Below are 27047 nucleotides of genomic sequence, written 5' to 3'. Positions count from 1 at the left end.
TTTTTTCTGCACAGAGCCTTATAGAGGGAATAAAAATATATTGTGCCACATGCTGGGGGATACTGCAATGAAAGGGGCAGAAAAGTGACACTCTTCTGCCATAAAGTATTTCATAGTAAACCGGGGATAGAAAATACATTCAACCTTTTGTGCTGCCATTAAAATTTGGTGTTTAAAAAAAACAACAACATTGCAGCAAACAATAATTAGTCTCACCAGTAGCATCACCAACACAGCTGGCTTTGCTGATTCATATTTTCACAGACAGGGTTCCATTGTTTTGGCCAAGAGGTTGTGACTTTTTTCTGGATCATTGTTGTGTTTCACAGTAATGCTCAACAAGTATTGACACACCTGATGGTGATCAATGAAGCAACCCTCAGTCCTGATGATGCAGAAGGTTGTCTTGCAGCTGGAGGTCATGACCAAGCAGCCATTCGTGGAATGCAGATTGGCCTCAGAGCTGAATCAGTCGCTATTTAGTCCTGTTCCTGAGGGAAAAGGGGAAAAAAATGTATCGGTCTATTAAACACGCCTAATTATTATAATTATCACAACTCTGCAAGCTTCAGAAAAGTCAAGTGATCCCTCATGTGGTTCTGTGTGTCTATAATCGAGCATTTGCACGGATGTGTTACACTGCCGTGTGGCTCGACCACGGGGCCGCGCAGCACCTATTGTTAAATTAGTGCAACTATGAGATGACCGTGCAGGGCTTTTTTTTTTTTTTTTTTTTTGCGTGGGCTGTGTTTCTGTGTTTCTGCGCTGAGACTCCCCCAAATCCACACCATGGTCCTCCCCTGACCTCCATTGTGTGAGCCGTGTGCTGGAGCGACACAACTGTCCCCTTTGCACGTCATATTTCCATCCGTCCTGGAATGAGAAGTCGGCGCATCCGCAGCGCGTCGTGTTCAGTGCGCAATTTTACAATTCGTTCTGCAGAATAAAGAAAAAAAAATTAACAGGCTAAAATTTGATCAGAATAACACGAAAGAGTCACAAACACCAAAGTGCACACAGCTTTTATCAGGATGATGTAGTGAACTCATCAACAGCATGGAGACGGTGCTCGNGCTGTGGAACCGCCCGGAGCGCAAACCGTGGACGCAGGCCTGCTCACCATCACACCGACCAGAACTAACCGTTTAGTCTTTCCAATCGATAGACTTGTTCAAATTGATTTTCCCAATTTGGTCTCTGTCACCTGGTGGATTTGTCACAAGCGTGGGTCATGTGCATGAGGTGGCTGTAATGGGCCCATTTAAGCGTATCATTAGAATTAAGCGCCCGCAGTGACAGTAAAGGGCACCGGACTTTGTCCCTGCTGGCTTTCAGCACCACCGGCAGTGGACAGCGCCGGGCGGAGCGGTGACACCTCCAGCTGCAACTCAAAGCCTCACAGGATCGGTAGAAACCGGCCTAGTTGTCAGTATGCAAGTTCTGGTTTGCTGGTCTTCTGTGGTTCATGTATGACTTGACAGAATGGACCTTTAGCTGCAGGCTGAGGGCAGACATTTGGAAACTGTCAGTTTAATTAATAATAAACCAAATGTGCCTTGTAAGGACGGATAAGATGAGATTCAGCTTAAGTGTTTTTGCACAAAGTCCAATTAAATGCAGTCTTTTCACATGTCCCAGGCTGTTTGGCTACACGACTGCATCCAATAATATCAATGTCCTGGCAGCTTGGCGGTGCTGGTCCAACCCTGGACCTTCTAATCAGTCCCCAAACCCGTTTTCTTTATATTCCACGTTAGATTCAACTCGCTTTCTTCCTGTAGCTCCACTGTCCACTCTAAGTTTGACTAATTCCAACTTCAGTCTGCATCTTCAAAGAATATCCACCTCACAGATTTTAGAGGCTGTTTTTGATTTTTATGGATGCCTGTTTATTTATTTTGCCGATTTTCAAGGGACACTTGGCAACCATAATAAAATTCCAGAGAATTCTAAAATTGAACATGACAGCAAATCACATAAGACAAAAGTTTAATTAATTTCAGCTTCAGTTGTGCAGCGTTATTTCACAGCATATCAGACTTTACAAAATTATAGAGACAAACCCAACAAATCCAAAGATTCACTTGGATTCCCAATGGAGTAAACACTTCAAAAAATGGAAAGGAAAAAAAAAACAAACTCCCCTTTACCAGGAAGAAACCTCTGGCAGAACCAGGCACGGGTCGGCGAATTGTCTCCCTTGACTGGTTGGGGTGAGAGAGAACAGGACAGCAGATAGAAAACAAATAAACACTGAGGAGGCTGATGAGGCCAGAAACTGCAGATAAGTCTCTTGGCATCTTGAATTAACATACACAAAACAAAGATCCAGTTTAGGAATAGCAGTTGCACCCTTCAGTTTCACATCTTTTGACCTTTGAACTCTCTCGGCTTAAATCATCAGGCTGTTCTGAAGGTTGTTCAGTGGCCTGGGGGCAAAATAGGAACTTCAAACTCTGTTTATGAGTCAATATCTAAATCATAAAAGCTGTCGGTACGTGATAGAAAATTACACAAGAAAGAAGGGAGTTGACCCAGTACTGCCAGCGCTGTTGTCTCCTTAAGACTAATGAAAGAAAGGAACCACAGCGATGTGTACCTGACTATGAGCTGGATATAGAAAATAGAGAGCTAAGACAGTCCAGACAGCTAGCAGTGTGCATATATACGATGTTCCCCACTGTCCAGAACATTTAAGAACTCGACTATTTAAGTTAAAACTCATTGACTCTCATGTTGAATTCAATAGAAATCATGTCCCACGGATACACCTGCATGACGCTGTTTTAACACAAATGTTTAGCATCTGTAGTCCTGTAGGTTTTACATCTCCATCCGTAAGCATTGACCAAATCATGAGACGTCTGAAATGTGGCTTTAAATGTGTTTTGTAAAATGTTAAAAAAACAAAACCCTTAATCCAAGGAAATCGATCCGGTCGGGTGATCAAATGTTTAAATGGTTAAAAAGCATTGTTCTACATCAGACATCCTCTCTTGCTGATTGACTGATAGCATAAAGATGCTAATTCTGAAATCAAATTAGGTAAAAATCCCTGTCCAAAGAGCTGGGGTCAAGCAGTGTACATGGAGTATGAGCTGCAGGATGTGTCCCATACATTGAGCTGCCATGTGCCCTCTTGTGGCTGAATTCATGGATGCATGTTTGTACACAGTGCTGGTATGCAGCATCCAGTGGGGCCATATTGTGTCTACCGGCTGCATGCAATTATTTACATTTTAACAGTGTAGGCACAAAAGATTTATGAATGAAAACAGGAGAATTTGATTGTTTTTTTAAATGCTTTAAAAGTTACTTGGTGCATTGAAGCAGCTTTGAAAATCATGTAGAGATAATAAGACAGTTACTTGCGTCGTGGACATATAATATAATCCTTCAAGTTAATCACAGACTTAAATGTGATTGTTAGTTTATGCTCCAGGTGTGTATATTTCATAATAAATCAAACGTAATCTGATGTAATTAAATATGTAAATGCAGGAGAGAAATGTGATCAAGTTAAGAAGTGATTTGGGAGAACACAAAGAAGAATTTCAAACATGTTGACAAAAGAATATACAAGCAGCATGCATGTGATAGTTATTTAATCCTTCCACACAACCACTGTAGTAATATATCTGTTAAAATGAAAACGCCACATGGCTGATGAGGTGGGACATTCAACGAAGAGTCGTTTCTGTTGCATCAGATTTGGCAGATTTGCAGCTGAGAAACATGAAATTATTATTCGCTAACTTCTCTGACTCCGATGTGATTCATAAGCATGTTATAAAGATGTCTGGAGTTTTTGCTCGAGAATTCTACGTCACAATCTGATGATAGAAATGAGGAGATTTATTGTATTTCAGAATGATCCACAGTGTGTGTTTTTTCCATAAAGCCCAGAGGTTTTGGATGAGACACTTGTGGAGCTGTTACTGACTGAATTTGTGAGTATTTTGTCGAAGAAGAAAAAAAAAAAAACAACAACAGTCCAGGGCTTGAGAAGTTTAGACTTAAAACACTTTTACCATATTTATTGTGTTTTTGAGGGGAGGGGTTATAGTTTTCTACTGTTTTGTATTTTTATGCTAGAAATAATGATAATTGGCACAAAATATGTGAACATCCTTGAACATATATATTTGCAAAATTGCAAACAGACATGTTTTGTAGTTTCTGTTGGATTCACAGTGATTTTGCAGGTCCTTGCAGACAGCTGCGTATCGGCTATCATGCAATATTATCGCTGCTGTAAACCTACTTATCACTAAACCCTGATCTTTTTTTTACTTAAGACTGCATTGCACTGGTTCCGTATCACAGATCTTGACTCAAAATGGATCGAATTTCTTTGGGGGACGCACAAAATCCACCTCAGTGTGCTGTCACAACACCAGATGACATGACTTTCTTCCCTTACACACACACACACACACACACACACACACACAGTAATGTAGGACAGATAAGAATCTGACTGGAGGTGACACTGCACATTCATCATGGGACCATAAACTATTAACTCTGTGGTTTTGATTCTCATTTTCTGAACTATTAAAGTAACCCTGCATGGCCCGAGGCTGCGTGCTTAACAAATGCACTGCTTCTCTTTTTGTTCCCCCTCACCTGGCTTCACCTTGTGGCTCTTTGTTATGATAACTGCACTCAGTTTGAGTTCCCACTCAAGTGGTGTGGGGTCACACATATATTTGATAAGATCAAACACATCAGAAGCACTGCGCCTCTTTTGGTAGCGCCTTGTAACGGTAACATCCCAAGGCTACTCATCAGAGAATGGATTGCCTGATTTTAAACCTGCGACGTTTCTGAGATGTTTATCTAACCGACCGCTTGGTCATTCTTCTAATCTGTTTCTCCTTTTTCAAACAATGTCCACTCTGTCGTCTTTGTGATGCAAAGTTCTTTTAAATTGCTTTCAATGGACTCCTGCAGGTTAATATGGAAAAAAACTAAACATCAAACATAACTGATGATGTATTGCAAATAATGAAAAATCAGACTTGAGTCTTGCCAACCATTTTTAAAACTCGAACTAATGTTAACATGGAGTGTAATACATTTTGGTTTAATACTTTTTTAAAATAAAAAAAAGCAAAGGGCTTCTTTTATGGCATTTATTTATTGATTGATTGATTTAAATATTTATTTCGAATATGTAAAGACATGTACCAAGTAAACAAAGAATTAATGTTATATATCTATAAACACTTATATACATACATATCCTTACACATACATACAAAACAAAAGCATATAGCAAAAGAAATATTCCACAATTCTGCACTAGATCTATATATTCAAAAAGGAGAAGAAGTATATAAACACTTGAATGATACACTGATAAGAATGATAACTAGAATGTCTGTCGAATGGACGCTATATTTAACTGAATCACAAATAGCACAGTATTTGTTATTTAAGACCACTGTTTAATTTAGAAATGTGTCTGCATAAAAAGGGATTAAGAAATAGTCTCACACACTATTTCCAAATCTGAGCTTAAAATATCGGAAAACAAAAATAACATCGGACCTAATTTTATGGCATATAATTTCAAATTCCCTCACACAGCAGAGGCATGACTCTCTGAAGGCTAATAAGGCTGGAGCACATGCTGTTTTACAGCCGACTGTTGTTTTAACATACTTAAACCACTAAATAAAGCCAATGAATAATCCAAATGAGGGTTATTAAGGTGTCTATCACTCTGCTTGTCAGAGTGAGCCAGAGCTGTGTTTTCTTCTTTTTTTTGTTTCTTCTGCTATCTGTTTTTTCACTGAGGAATGCTTGCCTTCATAATTTTGGGAATGACTTGAAGCTTGTTAGTTCAGCATTTTTACTCTCCCATGTTTAGATAATCACCGCATGGACTCGATTGCCTCTAAATGTCTATCTACTGTATATTTGATCTGATATTATGTTAATCAGGAGTGCCGAGCAGTGTTGTAAGTGGCGCTGGAGATTGTTCCAGTAGTTGAAACAGACTTGAGCCTGGTGCAGTATAGGGCCTTATCGCTATAGGGCCACAGCCAAGATCAAAACCGCCTTTGGCTTATTAGGCTATTAGACCAACTTTATCTTCAGTGGAGACGTAGCACATTACTGTGTTTTGTTAATGTGTATGATTCAGAAATATAGCCTCAAAAGCCCCATGGCTTATTCTGTGCGTATGCCTCGTAAATGCAACATGCTATTTCTTTTCGGGGCCATTTTCTCCTTTATTTTCGATGCATTTTGTCCACCATCACCGCACATTTCTGACTCAGCTTACCCCTCTAATTGATTTGACATGGTAGATCCAATATCCTTTTCATGATAGTCAAACTTTAGTATAATAACTTTCTATCTCCCCCCATTCCTGCTTTTATGGACATATAATGTTTCCACATGTTCTGACTGCATCTTTTTTTTTTTTTTTTCTGCACAGAGCCTTATAGAGGGAATAAAAATATATTGTGCCACATGCTGGGGGATACTGCAATGAAAGGGGCAGAAAAGTGACACTCTTCTGCCATAAAGTATTTAATAGTAAACCGGGGATAGAAAATACATTCAACCTTTTGTGCTGCCATTAAAATTTGGTGTTTAAAAAAAACAACAACATTGCAGCAAACAATAATTAGTCTCACCAGTAGCATCACCAACACAGCTGGCTTTGCTGATTCATATTTTCACAGACAGGGTTCCATTGTTTTGGCCAAGAGGTTGTGACTTTTTTCTGGATCATTGTTGTGTTTCACAGTAATGCTCAACAAGTATTGACACACCTGATGGTGATCAATGAAGCAACCCTCAGTCCTGATGATGCAGAAGGTTGTCTTGCAGCTGGAGGTCATGACCAAGCAGCCATTCGTGGAATGCAGATTGGCCTCAGAGCTGAATCAGTCGCTATTTAGTCCTGTTCCTGAGGGAAAAGGGGAAAAAAATGTATCGGTCTATTAAACACGCCTAATTATTATAATTATCACAACTCTGCAAGCTTCAGAAAAGTCAAGTGATCCCTCATGTGGTTCTGTGTGTCTATAATCGAGCATTTGCACGGATGTGTTACACTGCCGTGTGGCTCGACCACGGGGCCGCGCAGCACCTATTGTTAAATTAGTGCAACTATGAGATGACCGTGCAGGGCTTTTTTTTTTTTTTTTTTTTTGCGTGGGCTGTGTTTCTGTGTTTCTGCGCTGAGACTCCCCCAAATCCACACCATGGTCCTCCCCTGACCTCCATTGTGTGAGCCGTGTGCTGGAGCGACACAACTGTCCCCTTTGCACGTCATATTTCCATCCGTCCTGGAATGAGAAGTCGGCGCATCCGCAGCGCGTCGTGTTCAGTGCGCAATTTTACAATTCGTTCTGCAGAATAAAGAAAAAAAAATTAACAGGCTAAAATTTGATCAGAATAACACGAAAGAGTCACAAAAACCGAAGTGCACACAGCTTTTATCAGGATGATGTAGTGAACTCATCAACAGCATGGAGACGGTGCTCGCCTGCTTTTCATTACAAATAATAATAATAACAATAATAGTAATAATTATTATTATAATAGTACCAATACTAATAATAATGGTAATAACAAGAAAATGTGTAACTCTAAAAAAAGAAAAGTTAGAAAAATAAGGTATGCTAAAATTAACTATAACAAACAAAACATCTGCTGTTATTTATAAATTAACTTTACTATCAGTATGCCCTAATATTGTTCAATTAAGTTTGCCTCTGTGTGTGTGTGTGTGTGTGCGCGCGCGCGCGCGCGCGCGCATGAACCTGGAGAGTAGCCAATAATAAATGCAGACATGCAGTCCTCTGGGATACGACATCAGATGTACTTTTTGCATTTTAACTCGCCCTCTATGTGTTCATTTGATTTGATTGTTTCCATGTATTAGATGTAGAGGCTCGTTGCTGCTTTAAAGTTGTTCTCTACCTGCACTGCTCACTGACGGCCTCCTAAACAACGAGCAGCATGACACACGTCACAGCAGATGGAGGGAGATGATTAGGATGCATTTATGAAATCAAGTTTTTATTCAAACTTGTGCTCTTTGTGGGAAGTTTTTTTTTTGTGCACAGAAGCTTGTGACATGACAAGCTGACCTCGTGAGGTCAATCCAAACAGAGGGGAGCTCCCGCCGACCAATCACAGAGCTCCTCCGGCCCCCGTACGTCCGGGTCTCTGACCAATCAGCGGCGCTCCGCGCCGAGTCAGAGGGGACAGCGACCACAGATAAAATGTTTGACTTCCATCCATCCTCTCAGAGCATCTTCTCAATCCTCCCAGGACTGTTAGAAAAACCTGCACGTTGATTTAAACTCTCCCTTCAGCCCACACCGACCGCTGGACGGCACCCAGCGGCTCCTATGACGGACTCCGCTCGGTCCGGTCGAGGCAACCTGTTACTCCAGGAGACAGCAGAGAGGACGGACGAGAGCAACTAAACTCAACCGAACAGAGGGTTATTTTTGTGGGATTAAAAGCGACACGCGAAAGAAACAAGTTTGCTCCCAGATTCGCCTGACAGAAAGTCAGGAAGCATGACAGCGCTTGCAGGAGGTTTACCGAGAATGATGAGACCGAGTCCTCACCAGAACTACCCGCGGGGAGGATACTCTCTGGAGGGTAAGGCTCTGACACTAGTTGCTGCTCGCTCTGGGAGGAAAACCTCAACTTTGAAAGAAGTTCAGAAAAGTTTAGAAGCTTGTTAAAAAGTTTCAAACATGCAAAAGGATAATGAACAAACAGCCAGCGTTGTTTTAGGCTGTTTGAGATTTGAGATGTCTTTTATGTAGAGTTGCACTGTTTGCATGTAAAATTATAACTGCATCTAAATGATTTATATTTATATGTATTTACTTTGCAGTGCTCAAATGTGTTCTTATATATTTTTGATTGCATTTTTAAAATGTCCCTGCTCTCCTATCACATGAATTGAATTGTGAGTTGTTTGTTTGCACTAGAAATCTATGCTTTATTTAAATGTAAAAAAATAAAAAAAAAACCCCTCATTGTTCAGTCTCCAAGCTGTGTGAGCATCCCGTCAAACTAAACCCAGTCCCACGCTGTCCAGTCTCCACTCCGTTAGGACAGGGTCGGGTCAACCAGCTCGGTGGCGTCTTCATAAACGGCAGACCTCTCCCCAACCACATCCGCCATAAAATCGTGGAGATGGCCCATCACGGTATCCGGCCGTGTGTCATCTCCCGTCAGCTGCGAGTGTCCCACGGATGCGTCTCCAAAATCCTGTGCCGGTACCAGGAGACGGGCTCCATCAGGCCGGGAGCCATCGGAGGCAGCAAGCCAAAGGTGAGGGATGAGGGAGGATTTTCATGACATCCATAGAGAGCCTCTTCTTCTTTTTTTTTAATTTTCTTCCAAATTATTATTTTCAAAAGAGAGTCAATTTATTAGGTGGCTTAATTTTTTTTTTTCTAAAGCTGAAAATGTTTGTGGGAAATCTCAGTTTAAATTGAAACACAGAGACTAAACAATCTCTAAATTTGTGATCTTTAATGGAGACAAACTGGAAAAGCCTGACGGAAAAAAACTGCTCTTTTCTGTAAAACCAAACAGCCTTTTTTATTTTTTTTTTAGCTATTGCGTTACATTTGTTTTCTAAATCATACTTATTTCTATTCATTTATTTTTACCTTCTGCTTTTCTGTTTCTTAAATCTCCAACTTTCCTTTTTTTTTTTTTTTCCTCCAAAGCAAACCGCTTCTCCAGAGGTGGACAAGAAAATCGAGGAGTACAAGAGAGAAAACCCGGGCATGTTCAGCTGGGAAATCAGGGACAAACTACTGAAAGATGGGATCTGCGACAGGAACAACGTCCCCTCAGGTGGGCCAAAGTCTCAAACGTTACCAGGAAGGATGTGGAAAAATAATTATTCATATTTACTACAAACTTTTTATCATCGAACAAAACAGGGATAGCTATTTCATTTTTTTTCAATCAACACATTTTCTTGCGTATTTGTAGCCTGTTTAATCTCTTCTATAATATTCATTAAATAAGTTAATGAATATTATACATTTGTTCCTTCCTTCTCAGTGAGCGCCATCAGCCGCATCATGCGCTCGAAATTCGGCGGAGTTGGTGAGGATGAGGATGAGGAGGATGAAGTGGTGAAGAGGGCGATGGAGGAGAACGAACCGCGGACGAAACACAGCATCGATGGCATTCTGGGGGACAGATGTAAGTTCATAATTAGTATTATTATTATTTGACTTTGCTGTGTGCCTTTATTGTCCCTAAAGTGCTGAAAAATTGGTTGAGAGTCGCTCTAGTTGTTTTTATTTCTGGCGTAATTGTGGATTCCTTGGTTCTGTTTTCTGCCCCATGGAAGCAAAAGAGTGTAAAAAAAAATACTACTACTACTACTACTAATAATAATAGTTCAGCAATAGCTAGTTTTTAAACCGTGTGTGTGTTTTTTATTATTATGTGAAGTTCAATATAAATAAAACAGAACTCAACTGCGTAAAAACTTTAATAGCCTATAAATGTAAGGCGTTTACGCATGCGCTCAGACCTGAGACAGTTAACAAATATGCAGGGAGCTTTTATTAAATCAAACATTTGTCTAACTTCCAAGCCTGAGAACCTTTTTTTTTTTTTTTTTTTTTTTACACTTAATCGGACACTTGAGGATGAACTTCAGGGGACAAAGCATCGAGAGTCCATTGAGACTCACACCTCAGTTTGACGCGCACAAAAGCCAAACTCCAGTGAGCGGCTCAGTGGTGTACAAAAAGATGCCAGGGCCTTTCAAAATGGGAAAAGAAAGGGAGAAAAAACTGCGCTGACAAAAGGCCCGGAGAAGACATTATGAACCCGCAATGAGCGATGAATTATTCAGGGACACCAATAGGCGCAGTGCGTCCTGGTTTATAGACTGCTCAGGAAGAAAAAAAAAAAAGTGCTAATTTGGAGACTTTCCTCACTATTTACAGTTTGTCGTTGAGAAAAAATAATAATAGATGCCTTAAAAAAAACAAAAAAACAGCTCAGACGTCTGGCAAACACCTGTTGATTTACGACCTGTTGGGGTCTCAAGAGTGCTGCCGCAGAAGGAAAGGTTGCTGTTGGAGACATAATGCAGTCTATGGTTAATTATTGATGACCGGAGCTTGAGAAACAGTGGAGAAGTTTTGTTCCATCCTGTAGTGACGCGTATTTACTCCTTTACTGTCGTGTTTCAATTTCACTTTTAAGAGAGCGTAACTCCTGTAAAGAAAAATAAAATAAATATCAAGTTAACACATTAAGCAGCTGGTTAAAAAAAAAAAAAGGCTCCTGATTTTTTTCCTTCTTCTTTTTTTTTGTTGTTGCCTGAAACGTGTTAAATTCAAGCCAGGCCGCAGTCAGATCGAAGTGTTCCGTTACTTTTTGCGCACGGAGCTCTTCTCGCAGCTTTTTGTCTTTGCGCAGCGAGCATGACGCCTTCAGCCTGTGAGCGCAGGGAAACCCTTCTCTTCACTAGATTAAATCCAAAACCTTTTATTTCTCTCCACTTTCATCTCAGACAAAGTCCGCCCCTTTCCTTTCCGCCTAGGGCGCACACATTTAATGCAGTGTCTGTGGGCACTTCCCTCTCCCTTTGGCAGCCGAGACATCCCCACTATTGATCAAGCTGCTGACTTTCTTCAACTTTTAAAACACATTTTCTGACATTATTAATTAATTCACTTAATTACTAGCGCAGAGCAAATGATTTATTAGAAATGGAATAATCAATAACTTATGATGCATCACTTTTTCTTGAATCCTTTTTTTTATTTTGTTGGTCATTTTTGAACAGGTTTTTGTTTGTTAATCTAAACTTTAAGGTTTTTGTTTCCTGTAACTCTATGATTTTTTTTTCTTTGAGGAAAAATTTAATTATATCCTTAATTAATAATTGAAGATGATGTGTTTTAGGGGGAAGAAAACAAATATTATTCGCCATTTTTGCTTCAAATTGTTGACATCCTACATGCAAACAGCTCTAAAGCACTTTTCCCCATTGATATACAGAACATCACTATTTCATTCTTGTGTCTCTTTGTGGAAGTAGTTGTTGTTTTTCTCTTTTATAGCACTTCATTAGAATGTGAAAAGGGTGGTTTGGGGACTGAGAGAGTGTCTTCTGGCCAAATATTGATTAAGTAGGTGTTTGCAGAGGCTATTGTTGTGGTGGAGAGAGGCCTGTTGCTCTCTGCCCCTTTCTCCTCTACCACTATTGTTGGCTTTCCTTAAGTGCTAAGATCAAAGCTGACTCATTTAGATTTATTTGTCTGGGAAAAGGACTGCTAAAGTTTGTGGGATAAAGTATACCGGGCAGCCCCATGTCTGCATGGCATTAGCATGAGGCTGGAACCTTGTGGGAAGAGGATATTCGCTGGGATGGATGTGATGTTAAGTTGTTTCCATTTTCTTTAACTGCTGAGTTACGGAGGTAGAGCTCACTCCGGTAGTTTAAACAACACGCATGGCTGAGCAGCAGTCTGAAAGAATTATTTGTGACATTTGCAGATAAAGCAAGAATGTACACAATCTTCGGTGTAATTTTTAATTGTAAAATCGAATTGCGCAACAGTGCCAAGATTTAGTTCTTTCCGAGAGTGGGAATGGATTAACTGATGGGACCCTTTCCTTTATTTATTACTGTTATCACTTTAGCCTTTAGCCTCATTTAACTAATTAAAGTAACCACAGTCGTGAAAGAGGAGTAGCCACTCTTGCAGGATCCATTTATGGCAGTGGGGGTGAAAGGCAGAAAGAAGAAGAAAAAGAAAGCTCAGAAATACAAACAGTCAAAGGGATAACTTTTCTTTAAAGGGAGTCCTGCGGTGCCAAACTGAATGAGCCCAGTTCTTTCAAATCTGCCATGGTGAACGCAGTCAACATGTAATAATTGGTTTCATTGAGGTGCATTCCAACAATCTGCTGCCATTCTCCTGCCTCTATTGTCCAGAGGCAGGCAAATAGCCAGAGGGACAGGAGGAATCAAGTGCTGACAAAACATGAAAGATTTAGCTGCTTTTGTCAAAGGAGCTGAGTAGGACTTTGTTTGTGTAAATAAACTGAGTTACTGGCTCCCTGTGATTTTGGCATGGAGTTAGATTGAGGGAAATTTGGAAATAGCAGGAAGATCATATTTGTGTTTTTCGAGTGTACGCAAATTTTAAAGCAGTCAAAATGTGTGTGTGATATGCATTCAGTTCAAAGGAGAAATTATGACAATAACAAACTTCAACATGCAACCTCCACGTCCAGGCCGTCTAATCCAATTTTCAAGTTTCATAACTTATATTCTCACCAGACATCTAAGGATAAAAACGATTTTTTTTTTTTCTTTTCCCGAGCACAGGGAGCAAAGACATCCGAGCAGCAAAGCAGTAACCCGTAACTGTAAACACGGAGATAAATGTTGATTCTCTAGAACTTGTGACTGGAGGTTTTACAGGAGACGGGAGACAGAAGGCCTCAATGCAACCAGAGGAATGTCTGCTACAGCCACATTTCCATTTTCCTCTCAGGGCTGGATAATAGAGAAATTTATATGTGGGCCTCACTCTGCGTTTTCCTGTGTTAATAGTGCTTGTAATGCCTGTTTATCCCGCTGGACTGCTGGGAAAAACAAGTCAAAAATCACAGTGTATTAGTTCCCTGGGAGGGTTGACGTAGATAGATAGATAGATAGATAGATAGATAGATAGATAGATAGATAGATAGATAGATAGATAGATAGATAGATAGATCTGCCCTTCTCAACACTTTCACGTTCTGTGTCGGCGTGATTCTCAAGACTTTCTCTTTCTCCAAAAAGAAAGAAAAAATCCACACTAACTGATCTGCAACTGAATGCAGACTCTATGCTTCATTAAAGCCTCTTTCTCTGTTGGCACCCACATTGTGATCCTCCAATATTAATTCAAAGGACAATTAATGAATGCGGGCCAACTTTGAAGTAATGGGCTGGGGTCCTGCCCTGAGCCGGCCCCTCGGCGCTGATGTACTCTCCACATTCTCCCCACTAACCCCAGAGACACTGTGAAGTGACTGAAAGAGAAGCTACGAGCAATAGAAGGTCAAGGAGAGGAGCCCCAGTAGAAAAAGAGCTCTCTATTTCCTTGGAAGTATTAGCCAAGCAAAACTCTGTGATGGGGAGGATAAAGGAGTGCGAAGAGAAAAGGGTCGGGGGCGAGGGGACTCTGCAAAGAGGAGCACAATGGGATAGTTAATTGAGTAAAGCCAGACAGCGTTGTCAATCACTTAACTTTGTTTAGCCTCAGTTTTTGTGGAGCAGTTTCGTCCAGCACATTGCACATTATGGACACGCCAGCACAACTCTGTTGCTGTTTTGATTAATGTCTTTTTTCCTCTTTTGAACAAAGAAATCAACTCCCCCCTCCCCAAAAAAAAGAACATAAAGTTTGCATTCATTACCTGCATTTGTCCAAACTGTGCGCAACGGTTATAAGAACAAACAAAATGTGTTGTTTTTTTCGTGTTTGCAGAGTCGAAAAAAAAAAGAATGCGTTGATGGTTTCTCTCTCTGTTGCGCATCTGTGGAGTTTTGTTGCAGGGTCAGCGGTGAGGCCGACTTCACCACAGAGCTGAGCAGTCGCTGTGAAAAGGTCAGGGGCTAACCTAGGGTCACTTGACTGTTAAAACTATCAGGCCCCAGGAAAAAGAGGTTACGATAATGTTTGGGAAAAGATGTCAACTGACGAACTTATGTCAGACCGAGGAATCGATGTCGATTAGATAGCTTTCGTTTTAAAGGCTTCCATTGGGTTTTTTTTGAAAACAGGTTTGTGAGCGCGGTGATCGGTTTAGTTGTCTGTCTCGCCTAAACGAGGCAGAGCTGATGTGCTGGTTAGTCTCTGTTTGACTGGAACGTGCGGCAGACTGGCCTGTTGCTGCAGCCCTGCGTGGGCTCTGTGCAGTCGCTTTGTCCCTGCCCCGAGGGTGGAAATGCCACCGTGAAACTGTCACCTAACTGCACCGCGGTGGAACTAAATAATAACCACCGCACACTGGGCACACATAATAGCCATGCGGGGCCATTTGTGGCTTTTTGTCGCTGCACCGATATTAGACAGAGATACATCTTTCAACTCCATATCGCCAGCTATTTCTTTGTCCGTTAAGTGCCAGCCTCCTGCGCATATTCACTGCATTTTTTTTTTCTGTCCATCACATCATCATCTCCCTCTCTTTTTCTCTCTATCTGCCCCCACCACCTCCTCCTCCTCCTCCTCCCGCCTCGCTTTCCCAGGCAGCTGCGGGTTCCTGGGGCTTTTTAGCAAGTCAAGTGAGCAGCCCACTCACTCCCATTTTTCCCTTAACTGTTAACCCCAGCTGAGCCCATAAGCTGTCAGTTAACTATTCTTTTCCTCCGGTGCATCTGCTCGCTCTGGCTCTATGTAGCATGCCAGTGTTTTATTCAGTGGCCCACTCGCACTGTGCTCCGTGGCCTGAAAGGGCCAGATCTACTTCCCTGGGCAAATAGCTAGTTCATTTGTCTCTTCTGCCCTTTGTTTTGTGTTGCGAACACATGTCACCAGCTCAATTACCTTCTCTATTAACAGCCCCTGGAGGAAGGGCTAGCCAGCCCCTACTAAGACTAGGCTATAAACTGCCCCATATGCTCCGCTTCGCTTTCTCTTACTCTCTGTGGCGCTTCATCTTTTTCCCCTCAATTCATTCTTTCTTTCTTGTCTCTTGTTTCTTGCTTCTTCCCCTTTCTGTAATATCTATTTTTGATTCTCTCACCACTTTCCACGTTTTTTTTTTTCTTCTTTTTTTTGTTATGTCAAACTATGTGAATTTATATGCACATGTGAGCGCAGACATGGTTGTGTGTGCCTGCGTGTGTCTCTTCATATTAACATCTCTTGAAGGGCTGGGAGGAGGAGGAGGAGGGGGGTGAATGCTTGGCAAGACGAGCCCTGGCCGAGGTAGTCTATGCAATAAACAAGAGCCGTCTTTATTCTCACAGTTGGAATCCTCGCTTGGTTTTTTTGGCCTGTTAGACGCACTCCTGCTGCAGGTGAAGCTAATGGAACTGGACGTTCCCCAAGTTCACATCTGTGACCCTCTGGAGTTTATCTTCCCTGCCTGTCAGTCTCCTCTCTCGATCAATAAATGGGTTCAGTTTATGCTGAGTAGTGGGTCTGTAGTGATGTCCTTTTCCGTGCCGCAGCGTGTAAAACACGTCTGCGTGAATATCTATAAACGCACTTGTTTGATTGTATTTCCGAGTCTCTGATCTGGGAAAGGAACCTGTTGAATTCACTTGTTGAACGCTCTAAACTGTGCTAACCGCCGTCCTATCTTTTCAGCTATCGAAACTAACTTGTTTTGAGTTTATTATCCTACATCTCACTTTGTTTTAAAACAACTATTTTATGGATAATTTTTCAGCAGCCTCAATTTCCGTTTGAGGGATAATAATCTATCTTTCTATTAAGATTCTTGTCAGAGATGCAGACAAACTGTGAGCGGCGATGGAGTATTTTCAGCTCCCCAGTGCTTTAGCTGCAGCGTAAAATTTGATTTGGGTGTTTAAGTAAGGAGGTCAAGGCCTCCCTTTGTGTGTTTAGTATCCTCTTCTGTCGTTTGTTGCGGGGAATGTGTGGGAACAAGTCTGCTTCTGCATCAGCGTGTCTTAAAAATTGATCCACGGTAGCGTAAGAACCTTGTTTGAAAATGTCAAAGATGTCAATGCGGCGACGGGTGAGCACAGAGAAAGAGAGCGGAGAGGCGAATGGATGAGATGGAAGAGACAGGTCCCATTTTTTAAGAATGACCAGCACCCCTATTTGCCTCAGCTTGGCACCCTGCACCCCTTCCCCAGCATCTTCTTCAGGTGCCTTCAGCCTCCCTTCTCCTCTCCATGTCAACCCTTCAACTTCCCATCCCCCAACTTTGTGCCCCTCAGGCCATGGAGGGAGTGGATAAAGGGGTGCTCCCCTGCTGTGCCCCTCCACAGCCCCCAGTGGCCCTTCTCTGGACCCCTTTGTGCCCCCTCCCCTCTTCTCCCTCCCACTCTTCATTCCCCCACTCAGCCCCTGGCTCTACAGCCCCCATCTCACCCTTCAGCCCCAACTCCCCCCCCCGACTCCCCTGCTGGGCAGGTGACAGGCCCCTGAATGCGGGCCCGGGCGTCCCTGATGGCTCCTACAGATGGAGCGTGGTAATCGGTCCAATAGAGCCCTGCCACAGGCTTTTCCCTGCAAAGATACAAAGGCTTGGCCACATCACTTCCAAAAAAAAAAAAAAAAAAAAGACAGAGTGAGAGAGGAAGAGAGAAAAAGAGAAAGAGCAAGCCAGAGGATGACAAAAGATACACTGTCATTTGCCATTAAGGGAGAGTCTGTGACGGAGTGTTTTCTCTGTAGTTACTAATAATAAAAACAGGGAGGGAAAAAGAGAGGGAAACATTGAAATAAAGGGGGCAAAGGACGAGAGATCCACCCCCAGCCCTGTAGTTAACATGACTTACAGTGCCACTGGGGAGCTTTCTCCTCAGAGGAGTTTTATGAGCTCTCCTTCCCTCCCTCAGGAATCTTTTCGTTTTTGCACTTTCATTCATTCTTTTCTTTTTTCTTTCTTTCGCTGCTCCGTCATTAAAATGGTAATGACACTGCATATTACTTTGCTTGCCGTTCCGTCTTCTACAACTCTATTTTTTTGTTATGATTTGATTAATAGAAGTCCCACTTAATAATCCAAACAGTGTTGATGCTTTTATAGGTGAAGTTTTATTTCAATGCCGTGTGGCTGTCTGTGGCTGCACGGCTTTTTCGTTCTACGCCTGTTATATTATAAATTTGCTCCAATTGGTCTCAGGCCACATCCTTACCTAAACAAACCACAACCCACACTCACAGTGCACTTTCCAGGAGTATTGAAGCATCCAGCCAATCCTCAGTGAGCCTATATGCCAGCGTGGCGCCCTCGGTTCAAATGTAATAAAGAGCTCTTCTCAGCATCAGAATCTTGTGTGTGCCGGCGGTCCTTAGCGCAGCAGCATTCCCAGAGGCCAAATCCGTGTGTAATGCCTGGTCAGACACACACTGGCAACCGGCACAAACATTTCCTGCTTGGCTCCAGAGGCTCCAGAAGCAAGGGGAGATCCCTGTGCCCCCCCTCCCTCCATGTCTGACTTGGCACTTTTTAATTAAAACTTTAAATCTGTAGGGCAGAGGGAGAATGAGCAGTCTGGGGAAACAGACAAGCTTCACTCTTCTGCTGAAGCTTTTCTGTCGCCGACACCTGCCTCTCTGTTTTTGAGTCTCTTATTTCTTCCCTCTCTCGAGGAAGGTGTTTGCGGCATAGTCTGAGTGCCGAAAAGGTGCAGTGAACCCTCCTCATGAGGTTTAAGAGGTCCCGCTAGGGTGGATTTGGGAGTGGATTCTAACTCTCGGCGTCTTGTGTCCATCTGTGTTTGTGACACATTGTCATAGACTACATTCACCGAGTGAAAGCCCACGGCCCAGACGCAGCAGATGCATGTTTGTGAGTGTGCGTACGACTGAGAAAGAGATGGGGGGATTGCACACATGTAATGGGGGACAATAGCGGGCTGTCACGCTAGTTTGTGGCGCCTAATCATTATTTAATAGATGGATAACCTCCCCCCCAAAATGCAGAAATAGTCCTCTGTTTCTCGTCTCAAGCCTTCATTGATTCCCTTCTTCTGCTGAATTAGATCCCAATAGCTGTCTCCCAGTTACCCCGTCGCTCTGTCCTGCCCTCAACTGAACAAACAGATTAAGAAGCACCTGCAAAGGGCTGCCTGCCCTTCGCTGTGGGACCCTATCGGCATAGCGCACAGCATGGCTAAGAGCGGGAGAGACACAGTGTCCCGGGGAATAGATGCCCCAGAGGGATCTAGTCCTCTTTAATCCATGTTCAAGCAGCCTCTGGCTTTTGATCCCCTCAGGAACCACTGAGGAGTTTAGGGGAGCAGGAGAGGACACAATCTAAAGTGGCTCTACACCATGTGCTGTGCTCAGCATTATCTATTGTCTCGGATCGACTATTGTATCCCAGCTTAGTATTTATTGCAAAGTTTCCTTCTGTACTCGCCTGACTCCTCCATATGTTGAAGTCTGTTTGTTTTGCAATCCCAGCCAGTCACTCGGATGAGGGATCCGACGTGGACTCTGAGCCAGGCCTGCCTTTGAAGAGAAAGCAGCGTCGCAGTCGGACTACGTTCACAGCCGAGCAGCTGGAGGAGCTGGAGAGGGCCTTCGAACGCACGCACTACCCCGACATCTATACACGAGAGGAGCTGGCTCAGCGGGCCAAGCTGACGGAGGCTCGAGTTCAGGTTAGACACACACACAAACACACACAAACACACACACGATTCAAACCTCAAAGTCCTGGAGACCGAATCCTGACAGCACAGCAATGTGTCAGTCTGTCATGGATGTGTGTCATGTGGGTGTTAAATTGCCTTGGGATGTTGCCACACATTCCTTACAGTCATTAGACATGTGTTCCCCCCCAGCGGCCCTCGACCCCATGCCCGACCCCTTCTCTCCACACATACAAGCGCAGACAAACACAGACACACTGCAGCCACTGTGTGCAAAGACAGCTTCTTATTTTTGTCTTACTTTCTGACAACAAGGGCTTTGTGAAGAACTCAAAATAGACGCTTGATTTAGATTTATTAATGTGCGTTTGACCGCCATAACAACCCCCCTGCTATTATCTGAACAGAGTGATGTACAGTAGCACACAAAGATGTAATGTCTGTGGTTTCACTGGATTCTCCAGATGTTCAGGTCTATCAGTTCAGCTGTAATGGGACACAGAGGCCTCACACATGCACTTATTGACCCAGTACCGAGCACATTTACAAATATGGAAAACTATGTAAGTAAACAGATAGAAGATCAAAATTAACACCTCCTGTGTTTTTATATGTTCTTCTCTCAGGTGTGGTTTAGTAACAGAAGAGCCCGGTGGAGGAAGCAAGCAGGAGCTAATCAGCTGATGGCGTTTAACCACCTTATCCCTGGTGGTTTCCCTCCATCAGCGATGCCAGGCCTGCAGCCCTATCAGCTGTCAGACAGCCCCTACCCTCCGACTTCTATATCTCAAGGTGGGCACAAGTGAACACGTCCGCTCTTCTGTTCATGCTTTAAAGTGTGAGTGATTATTTTGCAAATTGGCAAATGGGATTTGAAGTGGAATGTTTGTTTTTTTTTTTTCCCTCGCCAGCCTCCGAGCAGCCCAGCACAGTCCACCGACCGCAGCCTCTCCCGCCCACCTCGGTGCACCAGAGCGGGCTCAGCTCCTCGGCAGGTTCCCAGGATGGAAGCTCCGCGTACTGCCTGTCTTCTGGACGACACGGCTTCTCAGGATACTCAGACAGCTTCGTGGCCCCGACAGGACACACTAACACTGTCAACCCGACCATTAGCAACAGCCTCTCCCCACAGGTTAGCCAATGCATCCGCTACTAAAATGCACACACACAAAAAAATATCTGTGGAAACAAATACTGCTAAATATGTACCTAACAAATGCAATAAAACACACACACCACTATCCATCATACGAGGAAACAAGAGGCCAGTGTTTCTTCACGTGGTTCATAAAATGCACCATATGTTTTGATAATGATACACACAAACACACACGCTGCTCTGCGTGACCTTCGACTAGGAGATGCCATTGCGGTGACATTGATGAAACCTTGTTAGGCTAAAGAACTCGGCAGCTTTTCATTTTTGTTTATTCCGACGGATAGTTTGATGAATTTAAAATGTGGCAAACGTCAGTCTTTGGAGAGGCAGAAAGGACCAGACATGAGGAGGGATGTACGGATGTCGGACGATGACACAAATCAAAACTGAAAAGACAATTATGGTCGATTACACAGTCATCAGTGTCCATCAGTGGCTCCCTACCAGCCCAGAAGATGGACTAACAGGCGTAAAACGAGCTTTTAACCGCCACAAAGGGTGGCCGGCCCACATGCAATGCATGCTGGGTACTAATTCCCATGAGAGAGAATCTCAGACTCCTGTCAGGCACAGATAAAAAAGTGCCTTGGGCAGGTTTGTTACTATGTGAATGCCTGAGGACGTATATATTGCAGAAAGAAAAAAAAGAAGAGCTTTGTTGTGGCTTCCAGGGTGCACGGTCAGAAAATAGTAGGTGGCACCATTGTGGCTGAAGCTATAATTGACTGCTTTGATATATGAGCTTCAGTTATGGACTAGAATTAGTTATTTCCTCCCCCCATAACTTGCCACTTGCTTTTAAAACATTTGCAATATTTACTAGAGTGTTGATGGTTTTAATCTTTGCCAACTTGTAATTTCTACTCGAGATAATTACTTTGTTAAAGCAACTGGTATGCAAACATGCCAGTGGCCGCCTTTCTGTACCGGAGCGCATGGCTGTAGCGTGAGTTTCACACACCCACAGGGTCACTGAGCGACTCTTAACTCCAATAAAGAGGCCAAAGGTGCTGTGGCCTCATGGATGGTTTCGACATTAACCTTAGCGGGCAGCTCCGTACAGAATGGACAACTCATCTCGCAAATCGGACGGGGTGCCTCGAATGTTTTCTCAGTCTGGAATTGCAATCACTGAATGTTCCAGTGTCTTAATTGATTGGAATGAAGTAATCTATCCCCTCGTAACAAAGTGTGTAATTTATGCAAACGACTCACTTTGTTGGCTAATTTGTTTTAATTTATGTATTCATTGCAGCTGTTTGAATGTATACTGCGAGACAGTTTTCTCTATTTCAGATGAGGATAGAATTAATTTCCTGATTTTCACTTAATAAGGTAGAGGAAATGAGAATTGATTAAATTCTATGACATTGATAGTTAATACGCAAAGACCTCTTCACACACGGAAAACTCTACATCTTGGGTTTTGTCAAAGGGCTTCATAGCTTCGTTGAATTTGTATGAAATCCTCCCAGGAATTATCTGCTTATCTGAACTCCAAATTTGTCTATGAAAGCTACTCTACTCTACCTGCTATTGTGTATCCATCAGGAGATTCGGGGGTTCATTTAACTCCAGATATGGTCACATTAGAACACCGTGGAGTTTTGATGTGGATAAGGTTTTACTTCAGATAGGTGATATTCTCGTCTGTGCAGTTTGCTTTGCATTGAGAGCAGCGGTCAGGCCAATGATTTTCCCCGTCTCTGGCGTCTCACTGCTGATCTGGTGCATACCAAAGCAATCCTTTCTCACCAAGGAAGCAAGCGGCCAGGATTTGCACCCCCCTGAGACCTAATCCCCGGAACAACCTCAAAACAGACACACCATCGGGAACTGCTGCTGTTTCAGTTGCAGACGGAGAGAGCGCATGAACACATGAGCACGTAGATCAGACACAGACCCGACACAAGGCATGCACATACCACACAAACTAATGTTTGCGCACATGCAGACACAAGGACTATGTACAGTGTGTTTTATTCCGTGAGGAGACACCAGTGGACCGTAGAGAAAAAAAAAATCTTTGTATGACTAAACTGCTATTTACACATAATAATAATAATTTAATGATTTGTTTAAAAGCAAAACAAAACAAAACATTTTTTTTCTTGGACTTGCATAAATAAAAGCAAAGATATTTTATATTTAATTATAAAAACATCCAAATCACACATGTGAGAGCCTTATGCATTCTACAGTACATCATGCACAAACACAAATTGTCAGTAGTAAGAGAAATAGTGGTTTGTTGTTGGTCAGATGTGTGAGGTCAGACCGCTCTGACAGAGACACTGTAAATTACACACATTAAAGACACCTGAGGTTGCCTCCGTATGTGTACATATGCGTGTGGCAGCTGTTGGCAGTTGGAGAAGCCCCCCCCCTTTTTTTTTTTCCTCCTTTAACATCATCCATCGTTGCTTATTTTTCGCCTTTTCTTCAGTCGGAGGGTGTTCGGTTTTGCTCTTGGCTTTAGCTCCGTTTTGTCCTACATGGACTGTAACTCTTGTTCTCTCTTTGACTCCGTTTCTTCGACATTTTCATGACTTCACTTCACTTCTCACGCAAACCCTTTGTGCAGCTGTTCACAATGTATCACCGATACCCCTGCAGTCCTGACATCAGAACGAAAAACGCTCAGTGCACGCGCACACGCCTAACGTTACATACACGGCTCCACACGTTGGAGAGGTAGCTCTTAACACACACACACACACACACACACTGGATCTCGTTCCCACGTACCCTTTGGCCTCTTTACCTTGGCCTCACAAGGACACGGTGATTTTAGGGCATCAAGAGAAACTGAGAGAGCCAGACAATAAAAGAGTAAAAGAGTAAAAGAGATATAACTAATACATTTGCTTCCTTAAAGCTCATTGCATTCCTTTAAATTATTATTATTTTTTAATTTGGGTCAAAGCATTGCCCGACTTTATCCTGCTGCTTTTTCATTTGTTCCATTTGTAACAAAATGCTGCAAGTATACACAATTGTAATGACAAAGAGGAGTAAGTGGAGGAAAAAAAAAAGTCAATTTTTTAAACCGCTTCCATAAATATGACAGCAGCAGAAACCACTTGTGTGCTAAAGGATTGAACTCTTTAGCCACTGTCAGCTCCCCAGTCTGTCAAGGAGAATAAAGAGAACCACATGTGTGAGGGAAGCCAGTAATAATGTATTTCTGACAGTGAACAAAGAGAGGGCCTACTCTTGAGCCCACCTGAGTGGAGTGGAAAAAAATGACTGAATAATTTATATATACAATATATATATATGTAAAGGAGGGTATAAATTGGTTTAGCATTTTTTCATTTTATTCTGAATGTCATGGTGCAACCCGTTTAAATTGAATTCAGTTCTATTCTGTTCTAACCACCCAGTTGTCCTCCATGTGTCCCTTCAGGTGATGGGCCTATTGAACCCAGGTGGAGTACCGCACCAGTCCCAGAGCGACTTCGCCCTCTCCCCGCTCACCGGAAGCCTGGAGCCCAACGGAGGCATGGCCGCTAGCTGTCACGGTTCCCAGCGCCTGGAGGCTCTACCGGGCCTGACCAGTATGCCCACCCTGCCGAGCACCCAGTCTTACTGCCCACCCTCCTACACTTCCCCAGCCTACGCCGTGGAGCACCACCCTTCCTACCAGTATGGACAGTACAGTCAGAGCAAGGTACATACATGCTTGTTTTGAAGTTTTGGCTTAAATGGTGTTTTCATACTAACTCGTACTGACTTCCAAACTGATTTAGGGATGTTTAAAGAGGGGTTATATCCTTCTATTACCCCCTGTGTGATTTAGTTTAGATTTTCTAACTCGCAACCCACGTTTATGGCCTCTCTGATGAGTGAGCTTCTCAAATCACCCCGCTGTGCTGGAATTACATTTAAGTTGGCGAGCGCTCGTGGCCAGGTTACCTCAGTTTACATTACCATCATCGGACTATCCACGTGGCCCCGGCGCTTATCCCAACACACACATTTTCACTCGACTGTCCTTTCATGACCCCGTGTGATGAGCTCGCCCATCAAATCGTCAGCGTGGCTCACCTACCCATGTAATGACCCCTGTGTAACAGAGATAGCCGGCCAAATGAAAGGAGCAACTTCCTAAAGCGTGTTTGACAGGAGGGAGGAGGAGGAGGGGGGGAGCGCATGGGTGCCGTTGGGGCTGATCCGAGGTGCACTACCACATGTTGACTGGCCCATCAGTGGCAACATCTTGATGTCATTAATTTAGCCGGTCCTGGGAGAGACCCACATGTAGCTTTTGGGGATTTGGTGAAATGTGCGTGTGCCTATGTGTATACGTGAGTGCATACATGCATGTGTATGTGTATGGAAGCAGGGTAAGGGGGCTCTTTAACAGGGGGGCGATTATGGCCCTTGGCAGGCCCGGATTAGAACCATGTGTCCCACTGGAGGTCAGATTTAGAGTTGTTATTGATCAGTGAAGCAGTCCCAGAGATCCAGGTTAAGGCTCAGTCTCAGGGCAGTTTCACCGACCACGCTAAGTTCAAAGAATGTCCGGAGATATTCCTCAAAGCTTTTTACCAGTTTTTCAAGTTTTATTATTTAACCTCGGACCCCAGTTTCCATCCTCACCTGTTCTCAACACCTCCTTCTGTCATCCACAATCCTCCGCCGTGTCACACCTCTCATTTCACTTCCCGGTTCACATTCTTTTCACCGTGTTAGAAAATGTGCATTTAAAAATGAATAAAACACACGACAAAGCTTTAACCCTCCCGTCTTCCCCTGTCCCTCTCAGGTGCCTTTCATTATATGAAGCCCCCAACACGGCCTGAACAAGAGGCTCGCCCGGCCACTCTGACATCCATCCCAGGAGAACACCACCGACTTCCTCAGCCCCGAGGACAGCAGGACACATGGGATGGGGCGGGCGAAGGGGGTCGAGGTGTTCTCCTTCAGCCTGAGATGGAGGTGTAGTGATGGCGATGAAGGGGGTTGACTGGAATAATTAGGACCAAAGGCGCAGCCTCTCCTGTTACCTGACACTCGCTTTGCTTGTGCGTCACGTCACGCTCCGAGGACCAAGCACAGTTCGTTGTCCACGCTTCAAGAGGAAAAGAAAAGGGGAGGGGGGTAGGGTGGGGATATGGGGAGTAAATACATTCAAGACCTTGTATTTGATTTTTTGTAATGAGTGGCAGAGATGCAAGTTGAGGTGGACTTTGTAAGCCCCCGGTGCTTCTGTGGCCCGACTGGATAGGGGAGGGACGTATTCTGGTGGTTCGGCTGGATGGTGATAATGTGTTGCGCTCAGCCCCAGTGCTCTTCAAACAATGTCTTCATCACGACGTCTTACGGGCAATGACATCAACCGCAGATCGACGCGACTCTTGCGTAAGACTGAAATGTGGCTACATCTCGAAAACCAGCGAGAAGGCATGAAATTTGAAGTGGAGTCAGTGAATCCGCTGCAACCCAAAGAAAGTGCAATACATTCATACCTCATGTAATGTAAATGAATATGGATCAAATGTCCCTGATTATGTCCTCAAAAACTCTCTTTTTAAATGTCATTAATTTTGGGTTGTACTCATTGATCAATCAGGGGAAATCATCACGCGATGAATAATAGCAAACGTAGTCATGATGTCATTAAGCCAAAAAAAAATTCTCTGCCAGTGAATACATTATTCAGTTTGGCCGGGAATTTTTTTTTTTTTTTTTACGTATTATTTTGCATGTGTTAAATTAGTTTTCGTCAGGAACTTGCAAAATATTAGTTCCATTTCTTATTTATTTAGTGTTGTTCAAGTGTCTTCTCTGTACATCTTGTATAAGCGCTCGTCAGTGCTGAAGTAAGTCTTACACAATGTTCATTATTCACGTTTTTTTTTTTCTCCCTCCTTTGTTATAATTTTCATTTACAATGGCGTGAAATGATTTTGTCGTAAGAAGTTTTGTGTATAATATAGCACTATTTACTATTTATAATAAACTATGTGAAAATGCAGAAAGTTGTGACTTCTTTTTTTTGTGTGTGGCACACATTTAAAAACCTACACAGATATTTTAAATTAAATTTGATTAATTTAAGACAAACAAAGTAATAAATAAATAAATCAGAGCTTTGGCATTTATCTCACAGAATCTTATTCTTTCTTAGCAGGATGGACAAAACAATTAACTGGACAGAAAACCAAGTAAATGAAAGAAAAATAAAAAGCAGTTAACAACATCTGAAGGCTTCTTTTTTGATTTCTGTTGAAAGTTTCTGAGAAGTAGTGCTGGCTGGATGCCTCGAGGGGATTGTGGCTTTCTCTCTTTCTTTTTTCCAAGCTTCTTTTCTTACTTTTTAAAAAAAAATTCTGTATAAATCTAGATGAGCAGTATCGCGACAATACCCGCTCTCTGTGCACACACACACACACACACACACACACTCTCTCTCTCTCCTGGAGCACTAAATCATAAATATATCCCCTTTCATAAACACGCCTTTTGGACAAATTCCTGCTCCCTGGTGGCTCCTTCACACCCCTTAATGACTAAAGCAGAGCTGCTGTAAATTATATAAGC

General features: G+C 42.9%; 1 protein-coding gene across 1 annotated transcript; it reads left to right on the top strand.

The window, feature by feature from the left end:
* The first annotated feature begins 8555 nt into the window (after window positions 1-8555).
* Window positions 8556-25287, top strand: pax3a (paired box 3a). The gene is made up of 9 exons (XM_008281181.1): window positions 8556-8640; window positions 9089-9324; window positions 9729-9858; window positions 10072-10215; window positions 19149-19348; window positions 19966-20131; window positions 20251-20471; window positions 23908-24171; window positions 25270-25287. Exons 1-9 carry the CDS (start codon window positions 8556-8558, stop codon window positions 25285-25287), a joined length of 1464 nt encoding a protein of 487 aa, XP_008279403.1.
* The last annotated feature ends 1760 nt before the right edge of the window (window positions 25288-27047 follow it).

This window comes from Stegastes partitus, unplaced genomic scaffold (assembly GCF_000690725.1).
Source record: "Stegastes partitus isolate 25-593 unplaced genomic scaffold, Stegastes_partitus-1.0.2 Scaffold226, whole genome shotgun sequence".
In the NCBI taxonomy this organism is placed as follows: domain Eukaryota; kingdom Metazoa; phylum Chordata; class Actinopteri; family Pomacentridae; genus Stegastes; species Stegastes partitus.
This window is presented reverse-complemented; position numbering and strand designations above follow the sequence as displayed.

Coding starts and splice junctions, on each gene's coding strand:
- pax3a (XM_008281181.1), top strand. CDS start 8,556: ATGACAGCGCTTGCAGGAGGTTTACCGAGAATGATGAGACCGAGTCCT. Junction 9,859..10,071: donor CAGGAACAACGTCCCCTCAG/GTGGGCCAAAGT, acceptor CTTCCTTCTCAG/TGAGCGCCATCAGCCGCATC. Junction 20,132..20,250: donor TCCGACTTCTATATCTCAAG/GTGGGCACAAGT, acceptor TTCCCTCGCCAG/CCTCCGAGCAGCCCAGCACA.